Raw genomic sequence first — 13,982 nt, 5'->3', positions numbered from 1 at the left:
TAAGGCTTCTTCCCTTTCTTCCTTCTAAACTGCTTGCACATTTAGTTGATCACTAAAATAACATAATTTTTAACTTACATAATTGCTTCATCATCTTATGACTTTTATATTGTTCAACTTTTGGGTGACAACGCCCTACCCCATTCGATCAAAATCACAAGGTTGGATGTCAGTGGGTGGGATTTAACCTACTTAAATCCAAGTGTCAACCAAGTGAACAGATGACCATGATTTCAGTTTCTAGATTCCAAAGCTATATCTTGAATTCCTTTTTTCCACTTTCCTTTATGTCTTTCATTCCTTATGACATTAAATATTACACTGTTAGATGAAAAGGAAATAAAAATCATGAACGGAATTGTTCATGTAAAATGGAAAAACAATATCTTTAAAATTGTGAGAAGCAAAGTCAATCTGAGACTTCAATTTATTTACACAACTATAATTTCCTGCAGTTAATGGACAGTAGCATGAAAAACCAGAGCCTATATCAGTGAGAATAAGTAATTCTTCAGATGAAAAATGTAATTGGATCTTCATTTATTATGAGACAGTTTATACCTGGTTCTAGTCATCCAGAGATAGGTTGTAAACTAGACACCTGTTTTATGAGGCTGCTTATATCATGATGAAAGGAAAGAGCCACTCAACTGAAAACTGAAAATTACTATTCCCAAGTAGGTATCCAAGAGGAATGGCTCTAGAGTTTAAGAAGGTAGTTATAGAGTTACTTCCCATTAAAAACTCCAGGGACATTCAGTAAATAGAATGGTGGTGAGGAAAAGAAGAGAGAAGTGGATTTGGATATAGGGAAAAGGCTAGAACAAAGAGGGAGGTAAAAGCATGAAGTGAAAGAGAACCCAAACAAGATTGGCCAAGAAGAGAGAATGGGAGATCTCTTGCTTATTGAACATTTACCACATACCAGGCTCTGTATTAGGTATTTTACACTCTATCCTAGTCAGTCTGTAAGACAAAGGGTAGATAATGTTAAACCACTTTCTAAAGAAGAAAAACACCCTGAATTTTAGAGAGCTTAAGTGATGTGACCAAGTTCTCTGAGCTAGTGAATGGACTTGTCGGAAATGAAACCCAGGAGTGTTTGATCTTAAAGACGGGACTTTTTCCAGAAACCAGTCTCAGTGACAGTAAGCCAGGCAAAGATTGGTGTGAAGAAGGAGAATTAGACTGCACTGTATGCAATGAAAGCAGAAGCAGTGTCTACCCTTTTTACTTTCTTGACTACCTACACAGTCCCAGAAATGTAGCAATTTATGGTAAATACTCAAATAGTATTTTTGAATGAGTTGGGCTACAAAGGTTTGAGATAGGGAGAGAAGACCTGGAAGAAGAAGAAAGAAATAGAAGACAGAGATAGGAGAGGGCAAGTAAGGGGGTGAGAAGAAAAAAAAGTGATTCTTCTTGGACAGTCTATGTACTCTTAGATTCCAGAGTCAAACCTATCAGCTTACTGTCGACATTCAAACTCTGCCCACATTCAAAGAGTTTTTGAGAAAGGAAAAAGTGCTTGATGGCGTACATTTTCTTAACTCAGGCACAAATACTTGAAAACTTTTCAGAAACCCAGTGAGGTATGAATCCCATACCACTTTATAGTTACCAGATGAAGGTGAGAAGTATGAACCATACACTCTGGGCAGGTAGCCATTGTGAAGCATGAGTGGGTCATATTTTGATACTCAACTAACAAGCTAACGATTAACCAGTCAACTAATAAAAACCTTTCAGTTAATAAATATTTGTCATGGTCCCACTTTGCACCCCAGTTGCAAGGAATTTACAAAGGAAAACATTTCAATAAAACATAAAAATTCAATGAAACAGCTCATTACTTTGTTAAAAAATTAGAAACATGATCATATTATTTTCAGACAGATGTTGGATTTAACATTGATATTCACTCATAAAGAAGAACTACTTACAAAAATAACAAAATGTAAAAACTCAATATTATCCTCGGATGGGTTTTGAGTATCCATGGTGGGGCTAAATCTGTTTCAGTATCCAAGAGTCTAACTTTGACTAACACATTTGGTTAAGTTATGTATATTCTTTCCAAACGGAAAGGAGAGCTTAACTCGGATAATTTTTATTCCTTTTTTACAGACAAATTTAGAGCACTAGTAAGATTCAATTTCAAAACAGCAATCAACAAATCTGTTCTAAAACCTCACTAAGTTTCACTGGTCAGAGAAAACCATAGGCTGTGAGGATTCCCAGGTGATAGGCTTGATTGAATGTGTTGAAGACTTGGGCCACTCTTTTTGATCTCCTGGGTGGCCCCAAAGTGATCACGCCTTACAGAATCCTAGGGATCCTGAATGATGGAGGCTGTTGGCAATCCTCTGAGTGATTATAAACTCAAGGGATTGTCAGGATCCAAAAAATAGCTAGAAATTGAGCTGCCTTAGGAATTCAGAGAAGCTAGAGTTGTTTGCCTTTATGATATTGGCCTGTTGAGACATTTGCACAGAAAAACGCCAGTGCCAGGCAGGCATAGCATAATCAAATAGAATTGATTATTATGTAGTTTAAATGCACTAAAGATATTGAACTTCCTTTTTAAATCACAGAAAAGTCCTGTGCTGAACTATTAAAACTGGGGAAAAAACAATGTGAAGAGTACTATAATAATGTGACTTATTTAAAAAATGGATTTAATATCAGCCTTTGTGAATTATATTTGATGTTCCACCCATCATGCTCTGATATCTGTAGAAGAAACAATGAACGGTCTGTGATATGCAGAAATAATCAAGGGAAAAGTGCTATTTTATTTCTGTTCAATAGCTACATAACCTATGTAGAAAATGAAAATTATTGCAGAAAAATACAAAGAATGAGATGATTTTTCACTGTCCTTTTAAAAAAGTAGATGTGTACGTGTCTGGCATTTTGTGAGCTTTTCAGAAACAGATAGTGAGTATGTGTGTCTGTCCAGGGAATTATCTATAGACATGGTGCACGAATCTTTCTCTTTTCTTTCAAATGAGACCCAGAAGACCAGTATACTTTGTAATGAGGTTATGCAATCCCTTAACCCTATTTTACCAGCTGTCAGCAGCTGGAGGCCCACGTTATCCTTTGTAGAGAGCATCTCTCAATAGGTTATTATGTGAACAGCAACTGGCGAGCACAGCTTGTCTGATTAGAAATGCTAATGTTTTCCTTACCTCTTCCTTCTCCGCACTTTGCAGGTCACGCCACTCCTCAGTTATGTGACCGAAATCCACTGTGTTCATGGGGACTTTAAATTCCCCAATGATGTCATGCTTGGAGAAACGATCAAAATCATATACAGCCATCACCAAGGTTTTGCCACCCAGTTCTGAGTACGGCACCTTAATAAAAAGAGATGAGGATAAAAATCTGGTCACAAATTTAAAATGTTACTTTTTATAGTGTTTAATTGTAATATATATGTTGGATAAGCAAAACAGGGAGATAATGGTGCCTTTTAAAAATGAATTCATTTGAATCACTGCTTGAGGCTTAAACTGGGAGAAATGAGGGACTTACCATAGTCAGTTATCGCTTTATCCTAAAGTTCTAAAAGCTATTAGTATTATTGATTGACTAATAATTAGTATTATTGATATTGATTGATGACTATTAGTCATGCTATAAACACTTTAAGATTTAGCAGTGTTGGCACACAGTAGGCACTTAAATATGTATCGTTTGAATGATTAGTACCTCTTTCCGGTGGGAATTTGTTTAATACAAGAATAAACTAAGATGTATTGCACTTGACCATGTAGGTTTTACTTGTAGGATATTGTGTTATTGTTATGATCATTTATATTGTAAGAGTATAACTTAGGGTGGAAAACTTGCTTCCAAAGTCCCACTAAGTCTTTCAAGCCATTTGGATGCTACAATTTAATGGAGCAGTGATTTATGTAAAAGATATGCTAGGAGTCAGAAAGGATTTAAATGAAATTCACAAGTTGCCTCGCTCCCTAAAACAATTTACAGATAGACAAGAACTGACTAGAAAATTGATGTTCTGAGTATCAGAGATGCATTATAAAGATCTTGAGGTTCATTCTCAGGTATGACACTTGTTAGGATGAATGGTGGCAAAAGGCCAAGAGCTGATGGGTTCTCCAGCTGTTCAGATATATCTGGGACAGATGCTGTGGGCTGGGATTTTTACTGGTGACATTTTTAATATTCAGGGGAAGTAGTGCATTCTAAGGAAGCTACACTTCAGTAACTGGGTAGAAATGCCTAATTAAGAAATTGTTTGGACTTGTATTGAAGGTTTGATCAATTTTTGTCAGTACAAATGGTTGTCTGAGCTCCATCAAACATTTCTCAATGAGCTTTGCATATTAAGGGAAGGAGAAGGAAGCGTATTTGACCATATACGTATAGGAAATTTTAGTTTATCAAAAGTTTGTTTTTTTTTCTCACTTATTTGTCATCTATTTAGCATCTGATTAAAATACTTTGACTAAAATGGAGGAACCATGCTTTTTCCATTTTAGAAGAAAACAAAAAACCCTGCAAAACAGCTGAATTTCAAAGGAAGAAATGAATTTTAGAGTAGGGGTAAATATTTCGTCTTATTTCTGAAATCACTCTGGATTTTTTTGTGATTCTACTGAAATAACATAAAAAAAAACCTAGGCTTGGGGTCAGACAGGCCCAGGCCTGGGTTTTCCCACTTGCTGGCTGAAGGGCCTGGAGCAAGCAAATACACCTCACACATTTCGCCTATCAAATAGTGTTAATACTAAGACCTACTTCACAGAGCAGTGGAAGGCTGAATGAATACATGTTAGGTACAGTCGGCACTTACATACTTATTATTTGAATGATTAGTAACTCCTTCAGGTGGGAGTTTGGAGGAAAAGAAGCATTTAGGTCAGGGCATGTCACGTTCATGTGAAGTGGATTTGAACTCAGTTTTAAAGCCTATTCTCTTTAAACTATTATGCTTCGGTTCTTCCATCATCTTGCCTGTTGGCATTTCAAGATGCATAATCTACAATGTCTCCTGGAGAAATTAACCAGTTCTCTGGGAACAACAGCATAGTTCTAAGTGTATCAAAATACATCACACTTTGGATTGATTTATGGCTTTGTCAGCATTCTTGAAATAAAATAGAACCTGATGACATTTTATAGGCAGTTAAAAAATTTCAGTAATTAAACCTTTTGAAGCCACAGAAATTACTAATAAAATTTTAGAAATACATTTTTTTGAAATAATACACAGATAACTCAGACACCATAGTATTTCAAATAATTTAAGAAATCTTAAATTGTGGTCAGTAACTCCTGACCTAAATGAAAATTAATACATAGCCAAACAGAATGATTGTCATTACCATTTGCAATATTTTATTAGTTTTATCTTCATTCTATGCTTTGTGGTATATTGACCATAGTGATGAGTTATTCATAGGCTGAGTAGTTCCAGAATCTTTTTATTACTACTCTAAATGAACTATCTGGGTATAAAAAAGTGTAGGTTTTAGATAAGATTACTGACAATACTTTGGAGATTTTTGTCACAAAATCTGAAATTTCAGAGTGAATACAAAGACATTGCTGTCTTACAAAACTGGAAACAAGGCTCGAGAAAAGGACTCCTGCCCTTAGTTGCATCCATTTTATTTCGCACCATAGTATTTGCTTGCATGAGGCACATGCTATCGCTAAGGCTGGCTGATAGATGAGTGATGTTGAATCTACCTGCTGGCAAACTCACAGACCTTTCATTTTTCAGAAATGTATTATTTTAAGTAATGCATTTTACAAGCTTTTCACATATTAAAGATAGTTACCAAAGAAGTGCTTTTATGCGTGACTTTAAGACATGAGCTACAGAGCTGTATATGTAGAGATGCCTGAGGCCTGCAGGGTACGTTTTCCTGTCAGTTATTTTATGGCCAGAATCTCTCTTTATTATTGTCAACTGAGGTGTCTCAGCAAGATTCAGAGCACTAGGGAAAGGCCTAGAGTTAAAGGAAAATGCTAGAAATGCAGAAAAACAATAGGTTTGTATTCTTGTTAGTGATAGGTTCAGAATGGTCTTTAAGTGCTTAGATTGCCCCTGTACACACAGAATTCTGCAATGAGGGTAAAACCTATTTGTATCATTTAAACAGTGGAACACAGCTTACTTTATTCTGTGCTTGTAACTTAATTTTGGGAACTTAGAGACTTAGGAAAATAACAATTTCATTGCTCTTTTGTCTTTATTCGAGAGAGGGGGAAATGTTCAAGTCTATTGGCTCACTTGATGTTGATTTTCCTTTTTTGGATGTGATTGACATCCCCATTATACTCCAGTCTGTATTCTGTTCTGAGATGGCCAAGCTGAATCCTACTTTAACCAAATCTAAACATAGTGCAGAATCCTCACTGGAATGAAGATAAGAATTTTAAATATTCTGAATAGACTCATCCTTGAACCTCTGAATAAGTGGTCATGTGCATTTCTATGTATGTGTCAGGATGAGATGGGTCTTAAAACCACAGAGGAAAAGTTATTAGTAAGTACAAAAAAAAGTACCTTGAAAGTAAATTGCTCGTTGAAGACAGGATTAAGGGTCTTTCGGTGGACTTTTGTCTCAAATTTCTTCTTTTTATCGGGCAGCAGAAACACTTTAACATAGGGGTCAGACGTGCCTCCCATGTCTAAGGCAGGCAGCTCAGCAGCCTGGATAATCCCTACCAGCAGCTGGAAAGAGAGACAGAATAAAGCAAACACAAACATTGGTGGACATTTTAGAAAAGATTGTTCACGATATTGCATATTGTGATCTCTCTCCCTCTTCCTCTTTGCTTTTAATAAACTTTTATTTATTTCTCTTATGAATCTAAACCCAGAAGGCAAGTGAAGCAAGCCATATAGACTTCAGAAACCCAGTTATGACAGATGCAGGCTCTGGGAAGCCTGGTTTCAAACACAAAAGAGGCTTTTAAAAGGTTGCTGATTACAGTTAAATATGGAATTCATATTTGCAAAAGGGCTGCAATCAAATAACTTTCCAGTTGCTAAAAGCCCTTGTGCATTATTATTTTTTTTCCAGGGCATGATTTGTAAATGGAAATAAATTGTTAAACAATAACAAGTCTGTAATTATGAAGTAGGAAATTTTTATACTAAACTCAAAGCTTCAGACCAGCGCAGTAGAAATTTCTTAGAAATTGGGTAGCATTTTGAGATAAAAATATGACGTGCAAGTTTCTATCATATTTGACCTTTATTTGTATGCTGCCTACTTTTTATTTTAACTTACAGTAAAATGATCATTTATTCTGTTTAAATATAGGACATGGAGTCAAAGAATATAATCTCAGCTTCACATAAATGAAAGCAAGATTACATATATGATTTTTAATGTTTTAAGTGACCAAGTTTCTGATTTTTTTTTTCAAATGCAGAGATTCCTCCATGTCTTTTTTTCAGTGATAAATTCTTGTATTACTATGAATGGGAGTGTAGCTGGCATTGTTCATGTTTTTGCAAAGAGAATAAAAGGTGTGAGCGGATGATTCTAGAGGTGTTGTCATCAGACATTTTGTATCAACAGACTGGTTTAGACCCACATGGAAAACAAAAATAGACCCTTGTCCATAAATGCAATTACATTATGGCTTTACACATCAGGCCTGAAAATTTGAGTCTGACTTTTTAGCCAGTTCACTTCCTTTAAAAAAAAAAAGTCACATTCATTTTCCGTAAAATTGACCCACTGTGTTGGTAAGGACACTTTGGCTAGTTGGCTCAGTTTTTAACTGGGACCCATACTCTGGATGATTGTTGTTTCCATTTTAGTGCTCAATATATTTGTGACAGCATCATACAACAGTAGCAATAAGAGTGCTGGATTATACATATGCAAAACATAAACAGATGGTCAAAGAACAGCTAAAATAGACATCAGGTTATAAAGACATGATGAGTAAAGCAAATGGTTTGTCTCTTGGTTTGCCAAGTTGGTATTTGGAATTTGCCTTTAGGTAGCAATGTGAATAAGCAAGATTCTATTTCCTCCTCCCTTTGTAAAAAAAATTTGATGTTTATTTATTTAGAGAGCGAGTGAGCCAGGGAGGGACAGAGAAAGAGGGAAATGGAATCTCAAGCAGGCTCTGCACTGGCAGCACAGAGCCCGATGCCGGGCTCGATCCTACGAACCGTGAGATCATGACTTGAGCCAAAATCAGGAGTCAGATGCTTAACTGTCTGAGCCACTCAGCTGCCCCTTCTCCTCACTTTTTGAAAGGAATTTTCTTTTGGGAAGGAATGCAGTTGTCCTATAACCTAAACTCTTTAAACCTAGGTGACTTACATTCTAAAGAGTTTTGGAAATTTTGTTGACAAGGGGTGGAGTTACTTCTTCCAACTGCCCCCCCTCTTCTGCTTGGAAGATAAATATCACATTTCTCTCTGCCATGAAAGGCTCTCATTTAGAGTACTTTACAGTTGTGTTTTAGTTTTTGTAAGCAAACATGTATATTTGATTATAGCTTAATATATAAAATTCCTCACACTATATTTTATGACTCATAGGATTCATTTTATAAATTAGATTAGCTGAGAACATTTGGAAAAAAAATCAATGCATACTAATTAAAAAATATTTCATCAGGTAGACTCTCCTAGACCTCAGAATGAAATACCTTTTTAACAATTTGATGTTTGCTAGAAAGGGAACAATAAAAGCACTCATTATATATGAGTAAGAAAAATGCTATTTTCTTAAAAATACTTTATAAAATGATACTTAAAGAATTTAAGCTGACTTAGAAGTTTCAAAATTATGACTAACCAGGATGAGATACCACTAGATTTCTACTGGGTAATATGAAAGTAGAATAAAGTATTAAAACATACTAGATACACATATAAAGGAAGGTTAAATTTCTGGAAAAAATGTTACATGTTAAGATAACATGTATTGACCTTCATCTTTGCCAGAATATGTAAATAATAGGAAGTTTTACTCTCAACCAACTCCTGATGATCAAATTTTGGTAGCTGGGATAAAAATGACCACAAATTCCCTATTTTAATTAACTATAATTAACTATAAATTCCCTATTTTAATTAACTATTAACTATAGTATGCCTATAGATGTGTATAAATCCATACCTATAAACTTGTATCTATAACCAAAATGCAGCTTTCTAGAATGTATTATAAAATGACTAGCCATGGCTGTAATGAAGCTGATCAAATAAATGTTTTTAGTATGATAGAGCATATAATACATTCTTCATGAAGAACTCTCTAGAAATTTGGAAAGTGAAGACATTATTTAAATTGTCGATTTCTAAAGATGAATGAATGAATGAATGAATGAATGAATAAATAAATAAATAAATAAATATTCCTAGAATTCTTGCAACTGTGTAGAGCTCTCATAGTGTTACTGACTTTGGACTTCGGTGCTCAAAGTTGAGCATTGGTATTTGTTCTATTTATTCATTCCTCATGAAACTGGAAATAACACAAGCTGTGTTAGTAGTAAATGTATTTATATTATCACTTTTTTTTCCTCTAAAAAGATGAGAGAAGCAAAACAACAGAGACAGTGAAAACTCTGCTTGTCAGATGTGGACACTGTCCTGAAGATTCTTAACAGCCTGATCTCTAATTCCACTGACTCCACTAATTCTTATCTAGCTTTTGAATTTAACAATTCAGAAGACAGACACATGGTCAATTTCATGTGTCCTAGAAGGTTTTTTTTTTTTTTTTTTTTAATGTAGGGATTTTTTAACCTTTATCTTTGAGCTACCTCTATAACACGGTTACTAAAAGGTACCTAATACTATCATTTATCTAGGTGGCACTTTGTGGCTTTTTGAGAAATTGAAGCAGGAATGATTGTTATAGTACTGTCTTCAGTTCCTTGTCACTTTTTGGGCCGAAGTCACAGGCACTAGAAACGAAGTTGCTGGTCTTTCTACTTTTTGAGAACGGTTAGCTTATGCATGCTAGGAATTTTACCTGGTATCATATTATATAAGGCATTTGTGCCTTTGAAATTCATGGAAGGCAATTAGTTTTTCATCTTGGATTCCTTATCACACAGTTACATTTTGTTTTATTGTTATTTTTTGAGAGAGGAGGGGGTGGGGTAGAGGGAGAGAGAGAATCGTAAGCAGATTCCACGCCCAGCATGGAGCCCAATGTGGGGCTTGATCTCCCAACTGTGAGTGAGATCATGACCTGAGCTGGAATCGAGAGCTGGATGCTTAACTGACTGAGCCACCCAGGTACCCCTACATTTTGTTTGAAAGCTTTGGTTGAATGGTGGTTTACTTCAATAGTTCCTCACCCTGTTTGGATCTAAATTCCATACATTCCAGGAGAGATTGTTCAAGCTCAGGCTGAGGGGCCAGTGGAGGTGACACTGTGGCTGGGAGCTGTCAGAATCAGACTGACTACTTCCAAGTTCATTTGTATTCTGCTTGTCTGCTGTAAGTGCCATAAGCAGATGTAATCGGTTGAATACTGTGAATTCTAATTACCAGAAGTTAAATTAGCAAGTAGGGGACTGCCTGTACTTCGATTTCATCCATAGCTTTGATAATTGCATTTTCCCCTTGCAGCAAACGAAATGTTTTAGGAAGTATCTTGCTTCAATTTCTACTTGGTAATTTCAGAAAATGTAATGGAATTAGAAGTCATTTCCTCCACCCCCCCCCCCCATACCTGGTTATTCTGGAAATCGTAATCCAGCGAATATTGAAGTTTCCCCAATTTCTCCTCTTCTTTGGGTTCTTCTTTTTCTTCCCCATCAGTCAGTCCGGTTTCAGCATCATCATCCTTTAGAGCCTATGAGTAGGGAATGGATTATATGTGAGCTCAAGTGAATTCATGGAAACTCATATTCACCTGGGCCTGCGGTTATACTTCCAAGCTGTTAGAAGCAAAAGCACAAAGATGCTGGAAATCCGTTTGTCTGACACACATTCACATTTGCTGCTTAGATAACTTTTAAAATTCCACTTGTGCACGGAATTTTTTTTCCCCAACCAGCAAGCAACATGGAAGCAATGGAAGAAGCCCCTCAGAATATTGCAAGCAAAAAATGTAAAGTCGTTGCAAAGAAAATGTCAACTTGGTATCATGTTTGGCTTTGATAAAACTGCTTCTTTCAGAGATACAATAAACATGCTATTAACCAGGCCAGGTTTCACATTCATGTAGTTTAAAGAGATCGAAGCATCATGTAAAACATCATCGTTACATGCAGTGGAGTACTTGTATGAAATGCGTGGCCTTTTCTTGCCTTTTTTCCTATGAGAAAGGTAGCCGAGTAAGTGATTCTCCAAGACTTTTAATTTCCTATGTTTCACATGTACGTTTCTAATGGTTATGGAAAAAGTGGAGATAACATGCCACCAGCAAATGCATGTTTAGAGAAAAATCTATGCCATGTCTAGTTTCAGTTTACCATTTCATTTTTATAACAGCTCCACAGAAAGCTAGGCTGAATTAAATTGATTTATGGGTCTGTTTTATATTAAAAAAAATTAAAGCAGTTATGTTTGCCATTTTGTCAAACTGAAATCAGTATAAACATTTATTTTGCATTAGTGAACAAAAATCATGGTACTGAACTCTCAAAACCCAGTTTGGACCAACCGAATATTCTTAATAACCTAAAACTGAAGTGTACTGTAAATTGAAATACTAGAAAGCTCATTATTTGATAAAATACATTCAGATGCTCCTCTCTTTTGAAAGTGTATATTTTCCCATTAAGCACAATAGTTGTGCTGAAATAAAAGAAGTTATAAAGGTAAATATTAGGACTTTTTTTTTTTAGGGATATGGATTCTTCTTGCCTTACAGAATTAGAAAAAAAATTTTAAAAATTTCACATAGTCATTCAGAATTAAAAAGTGATAAAATTACATTTCCCTGACTACTAGTGAGGTTGAAAATTTTTAAAATCCTTAACCGTTTGTATTTTTTCTTCTGGGGACTACTTGTATATATCCTTCGCTAAATTTGCTAGCATTTTGTTCTGCTCTTACTAATTTCTAGAAACTCTGTATTTTACTGGTTTCAACTTTTCTGTGGGTGGGGATATATATATATATATGTATATATAAATATATATGTGTGTGTATATATATATATATATACATACACACCCACGCACCCACCCACACACACACACATATATTTACTATATATATAGTAAAGATTCTTCCCTAGTGTTTGGTTATGGCATTTTCATTGCTGTGTGTGTGTGATAGATTGCTTTATATCTATGACAAGGTAAAGGAATCTTAACTCTTGTCATTGACTTAGATCGGAGAATCATTGTAGAACTCAAATTCCAGAAGCATACCCAGATTTCAGAAAGGCATGAGTTGTCAAACTACAGCTCCGTTACCCAACCTCTCCCCACCTTCCAGATTGTATGATCTTTCTTCTCTGTTAAGAGAAAGATTTACTATTAACTCATCCACTTATACAGAGGCTCTCTGCTTCAAAAAGGCACTGAATTGACAAGATTGTCCATTTTGGCTCTTTTCACTAACTCCAATTCGATCCTAAAAAAAAAAAAAGTGGAGATGTGGTGGCATCGTATCAGTAGAACTCATTTGGGTGGGAGGATCATATAGAGTTGAGCTGTAGTTAGAGGTGCCTCCCCTACTCTGCTTCTGGAAAATTTTCAGGAGCCTACAATGAGTTTGGAAAATTGAATATTACTGTTATTATGTCTGGGTAGAAACTTTCACAAATCTGGTTAGCCATACCCCATTTCATTTGGAAAGTTCATACTTAGATGTTTTCCTGACTGGTAAAATGTTGATGTGCTTACTGATAGTCAAAGGCAGGAAACAATTAATGTAATTACTTAAAAACTTAATCTTTCAACTTGGGTGGGGGGGGGGAGTCATTAAAGGGAACATAGTAGCAAAGTGACCAGAAAAGACTACTGAGTTTAATTAGAGGAACTGAGGCCCTTTCAAAACCTTGGCTGCATGTTAAGTCTTTAACACTCTAATCGATGTGCCTAGGAAATTACAGCTTAGGTAAATTGCCTCCCTGTAAGATTTTTAGTTTTTAAAAAGAATAGCAAACTATTTAATGCATATTTCTGTCTGAAAAATCTACACGTTACTCTATGATTATCAAAAAACTCATGGATTAAAATACTTTCTCAAAAGTCTCTTTCAGAACTGACAATTTACATATCATGTTTCATCCGAGTGCAATTTGAGATAGCGGAGATATTAAATCTCCTTCTTCCTAAGTGGTTTTCGCCCTAATAAAAGGTGCAGGACCATCTCTGCGATTATTCTGCATGAAATAGGGCTAAATTTTTGATAATTTCTCCGTGTCACTGTTCATCACCGAAATGATTAAGTCTATTCTTGTCCTGAGGGCTGAGCTCAAGCAGGACATCTTCTGTACCATCACATTAAACTCAGATTTATTAAATCAGTAGCTATTATAATATCTCAAGAGCAATACCCCTCCACCCCCTACCCCCAACAAAATGCAGAGGAAAAAGCTTGTAAACCCAGCAGTTTTGATGGTTTGCTAAATTGCAGTAGTGAAAGGTATCTTAGGAACATCAGATCTTATTTAAAATTTCAAAGATTTGGTGTACATGCTTCTGGCTTGCTTCGACATTCAAAAAGTGCTTAATTTATAAATCATTAGAAAGAGAAGCTATTCTAAGTTAAATTGTTCAGATTTGGATTTGATAAGGCACACTTAAAAAGTAGCACAAGGGACTGGGTTTTCTTTCCATGCCCATCAGTTAAAAACTTGAGCTTTCTAATACTGTTGTATTTAATCAGTTAGGAATGGTTAAAATGAGAACCCTTTATCTTAAGAAAAAGAAATCAATTTAGTTCAGCCTCTTGATGTGTGTCAGAATGGTACACCCTGAGCCGTGGAGCCCCAGCGGCCAGGCCACTAAATGTATCCGAGCGTTGACTAGGGGTTTCTAAAGAGCAG

General features: G+C 35.6%; 1 protein-coding gene across 4 annotated transcripts in view; it reads right to left on the bottom strand.

Moving 5' to 3' along the window:
* Nucleotides 1–13,982, bottom strand: part of SYT1 (synaptotagmin 1) — a 547,364-nt gene that overhangs the window by 141,412 nt on the left and 391,970 nt on the right. For 3 of the 4 annotated variants that reach the window (XM_027071185.2, XM_053226521.1, XM_053226520.1), the window contains 3 exons: nucleotides 10,707–10,829; nucleotides 6,551–6,718; nucleotides 3,195–3,362 (listed from right to left, as the gene is read on the bottom strand). In XM_027071185.2, the coding sequence (XP_026926986.1) occupies nucleotides 3,195–3,362; nucleotides 6,551–6,718; nucleotides 10,707–10,829 (459 nt within the window). The remainder of the gene's footprint in view (nucleotides 1–3,194; nucleotides 3,363–6,550; nucleotides 6,719–10,706; nucleotides 10,830–13,982) is intronic. The other variant, XM_015063649.3, reaches the window with a different exon arrangement.

The sequence above is a fragment of the Acinonyx jubatus genome, chromosome B4, assembly GCF_027475565.1.
Source record: "Acinonyx jubatus isolate Ajub_Pintada_27869175 chromosome B4, VMU_Ajub_asm_v1.0, whole genome shotgun sequence".
In the NCBI taxonomy this organism is placed as follows: Eukaryota; Metazoa; Chordata; class Mammalia; order Carnivora; family Felidae; genus Acinonyx; species Acinonyx jubatus.
The sequence above is the reverse complement of the archived record's forward strand: the minus strand, read 5'-3'. Positions and strand labels throughout refer to the sequence as shown.